This window comes from Oryctolagus cuniculus, chromosome 21, assembly GCF_964237555.1.
Source record: "Oryctolagus cuniculus chromosome 21, mOryCun1.1, whole genome shotgun sequence".
Lineage (NCBI taxonomy): Eukaryota > Metazoa > Chordata > Mammalia > Lagomorpha > Leporidae > Oryctolagus > Oryctolagus cuniculus.
The window spans coordinates 31428452-31440115 of NC_091452.1; the positions used below are offsets into that span (position 1 = coordinate 31428452).

General features: G+C 57.6%; 1 protein-coding gene across 2 annotated transcripts in view; it reads right to left on the minus strand.

Annotated features, from left to right (window-relative positions):
- BCR (BCR activator of RhoGEF and GTPase) overlaps positions 1-11664 on the minus strand; it is a 129387-nt gene that overhangs the window by 20058 nt on the left and 97665 nt on the right. For both annotated transcript variants that reach the window (XM_008250161.4, XM_051837109.2), the window contains 5 exons: positions 8211-8330; positions 7504-7579; positions 5007-5111; positions 4349-4423; positions 1780-1877 (listed from right to left, as the gene is read on the minus strand). In XM_008250161.4, the coding sequence (XP_008248383.3) occupies positions 1780-1877; positions 4349-4423; positions 5007-5111; positions 7504-7579; positions 8211-8330 (474 nt within the window). The remainder of the gene's footprint in view (positions 1-1779; positions 1878-4348; positions 4424-5006; positions 5112-7503; positions 7580-8210; positions 8331-11664) is intronic.

Sequence of the window (11664 nt, forward strand, 5' to 3'; positions counted from 1 at the left end):
GAGTAGGCCATTTAATTAGGCCCCTTGTGGCCACGTCCCGTTCAGCCAAGTGTAGTTACTGACAGACAGTGGCGAGGACAGCAGCTGGGACATGGCATCCCATACCCGAATGCCTGGGTTTGAGTCTCAGCTCGGCTGCCGCTGTCAGCTTCCTGCTCCTGTGCAACCTGGGAGGCAGCAGGTGATGGCTCACATGGCTGGGTTGCTGCCACCCACGTGGGAGACCCCAGATGGAGTTCTGGGCTCCTGGCTTCAGCCCGGCCTAGTCCTGGTCATTGTAGGCATTTGGGGAATTCTTTCTCAAATAAATAAATTAAAAAAATTTTGTTTGTGGGGTTGGCATTGTGGTGTAGCAGGTAAAGCTGCTGCCTGCAATGCTGGCATCCCATTTGGGTGCCTATTGGAGTCCCGTCTGCTCCACTTCCGATCCAGCTCTCTGCTGTGGCCTGGGAAAGCAGTGGAAGATGGCCCAAGTCCTTGGGCCCCTGTACCCGCGTGGGAGACCCAGAAGAAGCTCCTGGCTCCTGGCTTCAGATCGGCCCAGCTCCGGCCATTGCAGCCATTTGGGGAGTGAACCAGCGGATGGAAGACCTCTCTTTCTCTGCCTCTCTCTAACTCTGCTTTTCAAATAAATAAATAAATTAAAAAAAAATTTTTAAAGTGGATGTTGAATGAGGATTCCTGGTTTTCGGCTGCAGTGCTCCTTCCACTTTATCACACAGCCTGGCTCTGGGTGCGGGATGGCGCAGCACCCCTCCACCCCTACCCTGGCTCTGGGTGCGGGATGGCGCAGCACCCCTCCACCCCTACCCTGGCTCTGGGTGCGGGATGGCGCAGCACCCCTCCACCCCTACCCTGGCTCTGGGTGCGGGATGGCGCAGCACCCCTCCACCCCTACCCTGGCTCTGGGTGCGGGATGGCGCAGCACCCCTCCACCCCTACCCTGGCTCTGGGTGCGGGATGGCGCAGCACCCCTCCACCCCTACCCTGGCTCTGGGTGCGGGATGGCGCAGCACCCCTCCACCCCTACCCTGGCTCTGGGTGCGGGATGGCGCAGCACCCCTCCACCCCTACCCTGGCTCTGGGTGCGGGATGGAGCAGCACCCCCCACCCCTACCCTGGCTCTGGGTGCGGGATGGAGCAGCACCCTCCTCTACGGGGAGGCAGCTCTCCGTGGCCCGGTGGCCTCCAGGAACACAACGAAGCACAGGAGGGACATCTATACCTCTCAGCATCTGGGCACTGGGTCCATCCTGGCCTCCAGGGCAATCACCCCTCCCTTCCTCAAGGCTCAAGGCCAAACACCTAAGCACCAATCTGGGATGGGGGAAAGCAGAGGACAAACTGCAGCTCCACAAACCCAGAACCCTGAGAGGCAGGAACAGGATCCCTGGTCCCCAACCCGGCTCCGCTCCTCCTCCACATGGACAAAGTCCAGCTCCCCCCACCCCCACCCCAGCCCTAAACCCAGAGGTTCCTGCCAACTTCAGAGGAAAAACTGCTATGGCAACCAACAAGTAAACACTGAGCCTTAACAAAGGCAGGATGAGCCGGCCTTTTAAGTTCTCTTTCCAAAGACTTCTCCATTAAAAAAAAAAAAAGCAAAACTGTTTCTTTGCTGAAGGGGGGCAGTGAGAGTCAGATTCTTAGGAACACAGGCGATAAAAACATCTGCACGTCTCAGGACATTCCCGGAATGCGCGGCATCGCCTGGGGAAGCCCTCAGGAACCCCTGGGTGTGGATGTTTACATTCTGTGCAAGCAAACCTGGCTCCTCACCTCGTTCCAGTTGGGCTCCGTGGTGTCCCTGTAGACGCGCGTCTTTGCTTTATTCACAAAATACCCAAAGGAATCCACCTCCAGGGTGCAGTAGAGATCTGTGGGAAGGTGACGGGGAGAGGGGGCACCGTGCTTTTTTACCCCGTATGAGAGCTTGAATGTTTTTCAAAATCAGAAAGCAGCGGTCTTGTGGTGCAGTGGATTAAGCTCCGATCCCACGTGAGTACCGGTTTGAGTCTCGGCTGCTCCACTTCCGAGCCAGCTCCCTGCTAAGTTAACCCACCTGGGGAGGTGGTGGAAGATGGCTCCAGTGCTTGAGCTCCTGCCACTCACACGGGAGACTCGGATGAAGCCCTAAGCTCCTGGCTCTGGCTTTTAGACTGGCCCAGGCCCAACCTTTGTGGTCATCTGGGGGAGTGAACCAGTGCATGGGACATCTCTCTGTCTCTAACTGCCTACACCACACTAGTACAGGGGCAGGTATTTGATTTAGTGATTGATATGCCAGCCAGTACCAGGGCGCCTGGGATTGGGTTCTGGTTCTGTTCCCAGTTCTGGCTTCCTGCTGGTGGGCACCCTGGGAATCTTCCAGTCACATGGGAGATCCAGCCGCGGGACAGCCCAGCGTGCCGTCTCCTGCCCCGAGCTCCCTTTGTTTAGCACAGTGCTTTTTCATGCCCACGCAGCTGACTCCACAAGTCCCTCTCTTTTCATTGTGGCCACTGAGCCGCAGCACGGACAGACCACACTGCACCCACTCAAGGCTTTCTCGATTTCACTTCTATAAAGTAAGTGTTTTTTAAAGACTTGTTTATTTATTTAAAAGACAGAGTTACAGAGAAAGAGAGATCTTCCATCTGCTGGTTCACTCCCCTAATGGCCACACCAACCAGAGCTAGACCAGGTGGAAGCCAGGAGCTTCTTCTGGGTCTCCCATGTAGGTGCAGAGGCCCAGGGACTTGGGCCATCTTCCACTGCTTTCCCAGGCCATAGCAGGGAGCTGGATTGGAAGTGGAGCAGCTGGGACTCAATCCGGTGCCCATATGGGATGCTGGCACTGCAGAAGGCTGCTTAACCCACTGTACCACAACGCCAGCCCCTAAAGTGAATTCACAGAGTAGGAATTACTGGGTTAAGCGATGAGGGGCTTAACTTCCTTCCTTTTTTTTTTTTCTTTTAAAGATTTATTTTATTTACTTGAAAGTCAGAGAGAGAGAGAGAGAGAGAGAGGCAGAGGAATATCTTTCATCCACTAGTCTCTTCCCAGGTGGCTACAATGGCCAGTACGGGGCAGGCACAGTTCTAGGAGCCTTTTCTTCTTCTTTTTTAAGATTTACTTATTTACTTGAAAGTGTTGCAGAGAGAGAGAGAGAGAGAGAGAGAGAGAGAGAGAGAGAGCACTAGAGAGGTCTTCTATCCACTGGTTCACTCCCCAAATGCCTGCAGCGGCCGGAGCTCCCCAGAAGGCTGCAACTGCTGGGGCTGGGCTAGGCTAAAGCCAGGAGCCAGGAACGTCTTCTGGGTCTCCCATGTGGGTGCAGGGGCCCAAGGACTTGGGCCATCTCTCGCTGTTCTCCCAGGCCATAAGCAGAGAGCTGGATCAGAAGAGAAGCAACTGGGACATGAACTGGTGCCCACAGGGGATGCCAGCACCGCAGGCAGAGGCTTAGCCCACTGTGCTACAGCCCTGGCCGCAGTGTGTGCTTTTTCATTACACACCTTTCTTTGGTGAAATCTATCCAAGTCTTGTGCTCATTTTAAAACCTGGGCTGTGCCTCAGTATTGGGTTGTCAGAGTTCTACATGTTCTGTACACAAATCCTAATCTGGACCCAGAGTTATCTCACACATTGCAAATACTATTCCCCATTCTGTGGCTTGGTGGAGGTTTCTTGTTTTGGTTTGCAGCAACCGTGGAAAGAAAAGGCTCCTAGAAGGGCTGGTGCTGTGGCGTAGCGGGTAAAGCCACCGCTTGCAATGCCGGCATCCCCTGTGGGCACCGGTGCGAGTGAATGGGTGGATGGAAGACCTCTGTCTCGTCCTTTTTCTCTGTCTCTGAGACTCAGAGCTGTGCCTGCCCCGTGCTGTCCTACTACAGACCCCAGGAGCCAGGCGTACGCTGAGAGAGGTCAGCAGACCAAACACAAGCAGCCTCGGCTGTGCGGACGGCGTTAGCAGCTGGGAGAACCCTCCCTTGCAGGGGGGAGGGTGGGGAGCAGGACAGGTGTAGCATCGGTGCCACTCCACAGAGCAGCTGCCTGCTCTACTGGCCCGGCTGCTCTCAATCCCTGCAATTACAAGAACCACCTGCAGGGGGCAGCTTACCAGCTGGCAGGATCTGAGACAGAAGGGCAGAGCTGACTCCCGGAGGGGTGGAGAGAAGCCAAGGATACACACCACCACCACCACCTGGCAGCAGCCCTTCAGAGCAGTCGGTCAGGGTGGGTCAAGCCACCTGCGGGTCATCAGAACGCTGTCCCTGGCTCCCCCACGCCCTGCCCATCAACCCTTCCTCAGGGGAAGACCCTGGCTCGGCCACCTGGCCTTCCTCCCCCAGACCACTCACTTACTGGAACTCTGCTTGAATCCGGTGGCTGAGTGGACGATGACATTCAGGAAGCCGTACAGGCCCGGAGACTCATCATCTGCATAAGAGGTCAGAGGTGAGCCGCTGGCCGAAGGGAGGGAGGCGGCTGACAGCCTGGCTCTGCTTCAGAACCCGGCAAGGCAGTGTCTCGGGCACGGGCAAACCAGGGACTGAGACAGAAGGCATGGAGGCTCCAAGGACCACGGGGGTGGTGTGGGGTACGTGTTTGCTGTACATGTATGTGCCCCCGTGTGTGTACATGAGTGCATGCCTGTGTGAGCACACATGCAACAGTGAACGCAAGCTCCATACGACCCAGCAGTGTGGCCGGCAAGTGTCCAGGTGAGAGGCGGGCAGTGGGGGTGGGTGGAGGCGCCGGCCGAGCAGGGGCCAGATCCACAGCACAGAGGGTCTGGGAGGCAAGCGTGCATCCCAGGCCCTGTGACCAGGGTAGGAAGCCATCTGCTTCCTCAACGGTCTGGCCGCAGTCGCCAGGGGAGGAGAAACAACTCCTGGGAGTGGATGGCGGACCCTGACGAGCGGAGGGGCGTCGGCTGGGGACAGCAGGATCGGTGGGGGTTCGGAAGGCCCTCGCTGGCTGGCTGCCCAGCCCCCCGCGCCTCACCGCGCCCAGGCCCCACCTTCTTTGTTGATGGTCAGCGGGACGCTGTGGACGGTCTGCAGCTTGACGCAGGAGTTGGTGAGCATCTGCAGCTCCACCGACGTCAGAGAGAAGCTTTTGAAACCTGCGAGGGCGGACACGAGAGGGAAAACAGAAAACGGAAACACCGGCCGTTAGCGCCCCCTGCTCCTGGGCCTCCCTGTCCCTCCTGGTCGACCCTCACCACACCCTAGGGTGTGGAGACCTCAGCAGGGGTCAGCGGCTGGGGGGTGTAGGGGGTGCCTGCTGGCTCCCAGGTGAAGAGCTTGTCTCAGCAGCAGAGCAAGACCCTGGGGAGCCCACGACCCCCCCGACACACACACTGCTGTCGCCCAGGCACAGTCACAGGGCAGGGCTGACCCCATCCGGTGGCTCTGTCCCCTGCTAATGCAGGCCGCCGTCTCTCCACTGGCTTTGTTTCGGGGTGCAACACTGAGCCGGGGGACAGAAGCTGGCACGTGTGGACGCAGTTTGGGTTCCCGTGTCTTATAACAGGAAATCAGGGGACGCGGGCCCTGGCAGGAGCTCCCTGCACCATGGCCAGGCCACTGGTGGCATTGGGTGGGTGCGGGGAAGATGTGGCTCAGCACAGGTGTGAATGATGGGTCTGAAGGGATGGGAGCCCAGGCCAGGTCAGAGGCACGAGGGCCCCCCCCCCCCCGCCCAGCATCTGTGTGCAGCAGGCGAACCCCAAGTGCTCCCGACCCTGGTCCGCCAGAGGATCTGGGGCAGAGTCTGCTTTCCCATCCCCCACCCCCACCAGGAGGTAGCAGGGGTGCAGCTGGGAGCTCGGGAGAAGTAAAGACGGAAGTGCTCAGAGAAGGAAGGTAGGCTGCAGGGAGGAGGCAGACCCTGCCCTGTCCCAGGGCTGCCCGTGAGGCCAGCAAAGGCCCCTTCAGCACCAGCACCAGCACCTGCTGTGGGGCAGGCGGGGGAGGGGAGACTGGGGAGGCCAAGGGCACAGGGTGTTGGGGAGGGGTCTGTGGGAAAGGCCTGGGGGGGCATGGGAGGGGGGTGAGTCATGAGTGGCAGGTGAGGAATTCAAGAGGGGGTTCAGAGGGGAAGCCTGGAGGGCAGGTGGGGGCATGGAGGCACAAGGGGACTGGGTGGGTGGGGCCAGGACTAAGGGGGTGGGGCCATGGTAGGTGGTGACACCAGGGGCTGGGAGCCAATCAGGACAGCCCCTCTCCAACTTCTCTGTTTAAAAAAATGTTCTCCCTGAGAGGCAGAAAGGGAGACAGACAGAGCTCTTCTCCACTGGCTCTTTCCCCAAAGGCACTCAATGGCTGGGGCCGAGGCCAGGAGCTGGGAACTCAGCTGGGGTCTCCCAGGCGGGTGGTGGGGATTTAACTACTCGAAGCATCACCACTGCCTCCCAGGAAGCTGGAGTCGGGACTGGAACTCAGGGACCAGGATGTGGGATGTGGCAGTCTCAACAGGTAGGCCAAGGACCTGCCGTCCACTTCTTTTCTAAATTAAGACTCCATGTAATATTGCACTTGGATAAAGGTCCATTTAAAGGGAAAAAAAGCTTTAAAGCTACAGAAGCAGGGGCTGCTGTTGCGATGGAATGGGTTAAGCCTGCCAGTCTGCAGTGCTAGCGTCATATTTGGGCACCAGTTTGAGTCCCGGCTGCTCCACTTCTGATCCAGCTCCCTGCTAATGGCCTGGGAAAGCAGTGGACGATGGCCCAAGTGCTTGGGGCTCAGCACCCACATGGGAGACCCTGAAGAAGCTCCTGGCTCCTGGCTCCTGGCTTCAGATCTGCCCAGCTCTGGCTGCTGTAGCCATTTGGGTAGGGAACCAGTGGATGGAAGACCTTTGTCTCTCCCTCCCTCTCTGCGTTATATATACATACATAAATCTTTGGGGCTGGCGCCATGGTGTAGAAGGTTACACCACATGGGAGACCTGGAAGAAGCTCCTGGCTCCTGGCTCTGGCTTGGCCCGGCCCAGCCCTGGGTGTTGCGGCCATCTGGGGAGTGAACCAGTGGAAGGAAGATTGATTTTTCTCTATTTCTGCCCCTGGCTCACCTTCTCTGTAACTCTTTCAAATAAACAAATCTTTTTTTTTTTTTTTTAAAGATTTATTTATCTGAGAGGCAGAGTTACACAAAGAGAGACAGAGGTAGGTCTTCCATCCATTGGTTCACTCCCCAAATGACTGCAATGGCCGGGCCTGGGCCAGGCCAAAGCCAGGAGCCAGTAGCCTCTTCCAGGTCTCTTCTGTGGCTGCAGGGGCCCAAGCACCTGGGCCATCTTCCACTGCTTTCCCAAACCATTAGCAGGGAGCTGGATCAGAAGTGGAGCAACTGGTGCTCACATGGGATGCTGGTGCCACAGACAGAGGCTTAGCCTACTATGCCAAAGCACTGACACCACAAATAATTCTTTTTAAAAAATAAAAATTTTAAAAAGGCTACAAGAGGAGAGGCTGATTCCTGCAGCCCCCAGAGACCCTGGCCGGAGCCACTCACACTTCTTCTGCTGCTCCCGGATGTTCTCTCGCCACTCGGCACGCTCGTAGTCGGAGGAAATCAGGAATGTGTAACTCTAGGGTGGCAGAAATGGAGGATGCACACCAGTTATCTCCACCCCAGGGCTGAGCCAGGGCCCTGTGTGATTCTGAGGTGCCTTGGGGCCAGGGCGCACGCGTACCTCCCAGCCGAGCTGTGCACCTGTGCACCTCAGGGGCCTGTGTCCAGATTGCTGGGGCCCAAGGGTGATGCTGGCAGAGGGTGGCCAGCTGAGGAACCTGGGGGTTGGATCTGCAGAAGGGGTGGGCGGGTGCTGACCTGAGCGGCTCCCCATGCAGAGACCTGGAGATGAGGCTCCTGCAGAGCCCATCACTGCCTCCCTCCCTGTACCATATGCTGGAGACCAAACCACTGTGCACGGTGAGAGGTGCGTGTGACGCCCGTGGAAGGAGAGGCCCAGGCCCCCCCTGGCACCAGGAGCCAGACTCTCAGCAGACAAGCTGCCTCTCCGGCCTTGGGTTAATCTGGGTGGCACAGACCTGAGGGCCCCCACCCTGTTCAGACGCCCTGGAGACCCTGCCCTGGGTGCTTGCCTGTGCCATGCTGGGACGAGTCTCTCTCTCTCTCTGAGAGCGCTGCGTGTGAGCCCAGGGACCCGAGCCAGCACAGGGCAGCCCCGAGGGAGACGGCGCGGCGGGCACGCTCACCTTGCCGTTGCGGTTGTGCACGCGGAAGGCCATGCTGGGAGACATGAGCAGCAGCAGCGACTCCTGCTCCGACAGCTTCTTCTTCAGCCTCTCCATGGCCTTGCTGCCCTTGTTGGCCCTCTGCGGGAGAGAAGCCACAAGCTCAGCTTTCCGTCCTGGGCCCTGTGCTACCTGCTGCCACCTGGCCCGGCCCTGGAAGTCCCCCCAGCCATTGCCTGGGCCTCAACTCTTGGCCGCTCTGCATAGCTCCAGGCCGGGGCTGGTCACGGCTGACACGGTTATCAAGCATGGGATGGAGTACGTGGGGACACTCTGCCAGCCCACCTGGGTGAATAAACAACCTACTGTGTGCACCCCAGTCCCGGGCTTCCCAAGCCTCACCTGTCGCTCCCCACCTGCTCCCAGATGTACTGAGCTTGCATTAGGTGAGAGCCGAGGGGGAACCTCTTGTCCTGCTGTGTGCACTGTAGCCAGGTGTGCATGGACCAAGGCCAGTCTCCCAGGGACCCAGTTCGCCTGTGGCCGCTGCATGGCCCCTGCTCGGGCCTGGGGGCTCACAATGATGTCGCGGATGCACTCTCAGTACTTCTACCATCTCCTAAAGCTCCCCAGAAAGAACCACGGGCCCACAGTCCACACCCGGAGAGCTGCACTCCCCACCTGGGACTGGTGCCACTGGAAGGGGTCAGAAGGGTACCTCCTGCTGTTCCATGTCCTGGACAGTTCTGAGTTCTGGGCTGTCCACGGCCTGCTTGAGCCTTTCTTCCTTCCTTCTCTTTATTTTATTTTTTTTAAGATTCATTTATTTGAAAGGCAGAGTTACAAAGAGAGAGACAGAAAGAGACAGAAAGGGGTCTTCCACCCGCTAGTTCACTTCCCAAATGGTTGCAACGGCCAGGTTTGGGCCAATCCAAAGCCAGGAGCTGAGAGCTGCTTCCACATCTCCCACATGGGTGCAGGGGCCTAAGCACCTGGGCCATTTTCCACTGCTTTCCCAATGTGCCTGGGAAAGCAGAGGAAGTTGGCCCCTGCATCCAATAGGAGACCTGCATGAAGCTCCTGGCTTCGGCCTGGTCCAGGCCTGGCTGATGTGGCCATTTGGGGAGTGAACCAGTGGACGGAAAACCTTTCTCTCTCTCTCTCTGTACCTCTTTCAAATAAATAAATACATCTTTAAAAAAAAATTACAGGGCCTGTGTTATGACGTAGCAGGTAAAGCTGTCGCCTGCAATGCTGGCATCCCATATGAGCACCCACTCCAGTTCCGGCTGCTCTACTTCTGATCCAGCTTCCTGCTAATGCACCTGGGAAAAGCAGCAGAAAGATGGCCCAAGCTGGTGGGCCCCTGCCACCCACACTGGAGACCTGAATGAATCTCCTGGCTCAGTGCTAGCCATCATGGCCATCTGGGGAGTGAACTAACGGATGGAAGATCTGTCTGTCTCTTTCTGTAATATTGACTTTCAAATAAATAAATCAATCTTTTAAAAAAATTATACAGAGGGTCAGGTGTTTGGTCTAGTGGTTAAAATGCCCTCATCCCACCCCAGAGTCCCTGGGTTCCTGTTACCCATGTGAGACCCTATGAAAAAAAATATTTTTTTTTTTTTTTTTTTGACAGGCAGAGTGGACAGTGAGAGAGAGACAGAGAGAAAGGTCTTCCTTTTGCCGTTGGTTCACCCTCCAATGGCCGCCGCTGCAGCCGGCGCACCGCGCTGATCCTGGCAGGAGCCAGGAGCCAGGTGCTTTTCCTGGTCTCCCATGGGGTGCAGGGCCCAAGCACCTGGGCCATCCTCCACTGCACTCCCTGGCCATAGCAGAGAGCTGGCCTGGAAGAGGGGCAACCGGGACAGAATCCGGCGCCCCGACCGGGAAATCTTACTTATTTAAAAGTCAGTGTTACATGGAGAGAGGGAGAAGGGTGAGAGAGGGAGAGAGAGAGAAATCTTCCATTTGCTGATTCACTCCCTAAATGGTCTCAGCGATCATCAGGGCCAAAGCTAGGAGCCTAGAATACCATGCAAGACTCCCACGTGGGTGGCAGGCGCCCAGGCACTTGGGCCATCCCTTGTTGCTTTCCCAGGTGCGTTAGAGGGGAGCTGGATCAGAAGTGGAGCAGCCATGAGTTGAACTGACGCTTATGTGGAATGCTAGCGTCTCAGGTGGCAACTTAACCTGCTGTACCACGATGCCGGCCCCGAAAAGCAAGTCTTAAAAACCTAAAATTGGCCAGCACCGCGGCTCACTAGGCTAATCCTCCGCCTAGCAGCGCTGGCACACCGGGTTCTAGTCCTGGTCGGGGCGCCGGATTCTGTCCCGGTTGTCCCTCTTCCAGGCCAGCTCTCTGCTGTGGCCAGGGAGTGCAGTGGAGGATGGCCCAGGTGCTTGGGCCCTGCACCCCATGGGAGACCAGGAAAAGCACCTGGCTCCTGGCTCCTGCCATCGGATCAGCGCGGTGCGCCGGCCACAGCGGCCATTGGAGGGTGAACCAACGGCAAAGGAAGACCTTTCTCTCTCTGTCTCTCTCTCTCACTGTCCACTCTGCCTGTCAAAAACAAAACAAAACAAAACAAAACAAAACAACAAACAAACAAAAAAACCTAAAATTTGCACCAACGTTACTGGGTTCTTGGCTCCCAGCTTTGGCTGCAGCCCGGCCCCGGCTGTTGCGGGCATACGGGGTATCTGTGTCTTTCTGCTTCTCAAAGGAAAGACAGGCAGAGACTTCTGAATGTGCAGGATTTGGCACCACTAGCCCTTAAGCTGTTGAAGGATCAACTGTATACACCAGGGGCCCTGTGCGCGCTCTCTCTCTCTCTCTCGCTCTCTCTCTCCTCCTGACTCTCCATTCCCACCTCCTATGACCCAGGAGGTCCAGGATCTCAAAGCCTTTGAACTTGCTCCCTACTGTGGTGCACTGCATCTGGACCTCCTATCCACAGAGCCAGGGCTTACCCCAGCGAGGGATTCTTCCCTGGGACACTGGGGAGATGGGTCAGGCCCCTGGCACCAGAGCCAGGGCCGGAGTGGTGTAAACTGGACGACAGGGTCAGGCAGAAGCCACAATGGCGTGTGCCAGAATCAACACGGTTCCTGGGTGACAGAGTCCAGGTCACGGGTCGAACCACGCGGCCTGAAGCTGTCTACCAGGCACAAGAAGCTGTCCCGGCAAAGACACAGCGGGAACACCCATGTCTGGCTCCTGGCTACTTCCCATGGGCGCCGCCTTGTAGCTGCTCTGATATTGGAACCCCAGCCTAGCTGGGGGCCCCTCAAAAACAACCTGGAACCTGGCTGTAACCAGATGCCATCACTCACAGGGGTCCCAGGGGGTGGGGGACGCCCAGCCAGAGCTGCCGGCCCGTACCTTTCTCTGGGGGGGGGGGCTGCCCTCACCTCTCTCTAGGGGTAGGGTGGGGGAGCCTGCCTTCACCTCCTCTGTGTGTCGGGGGGG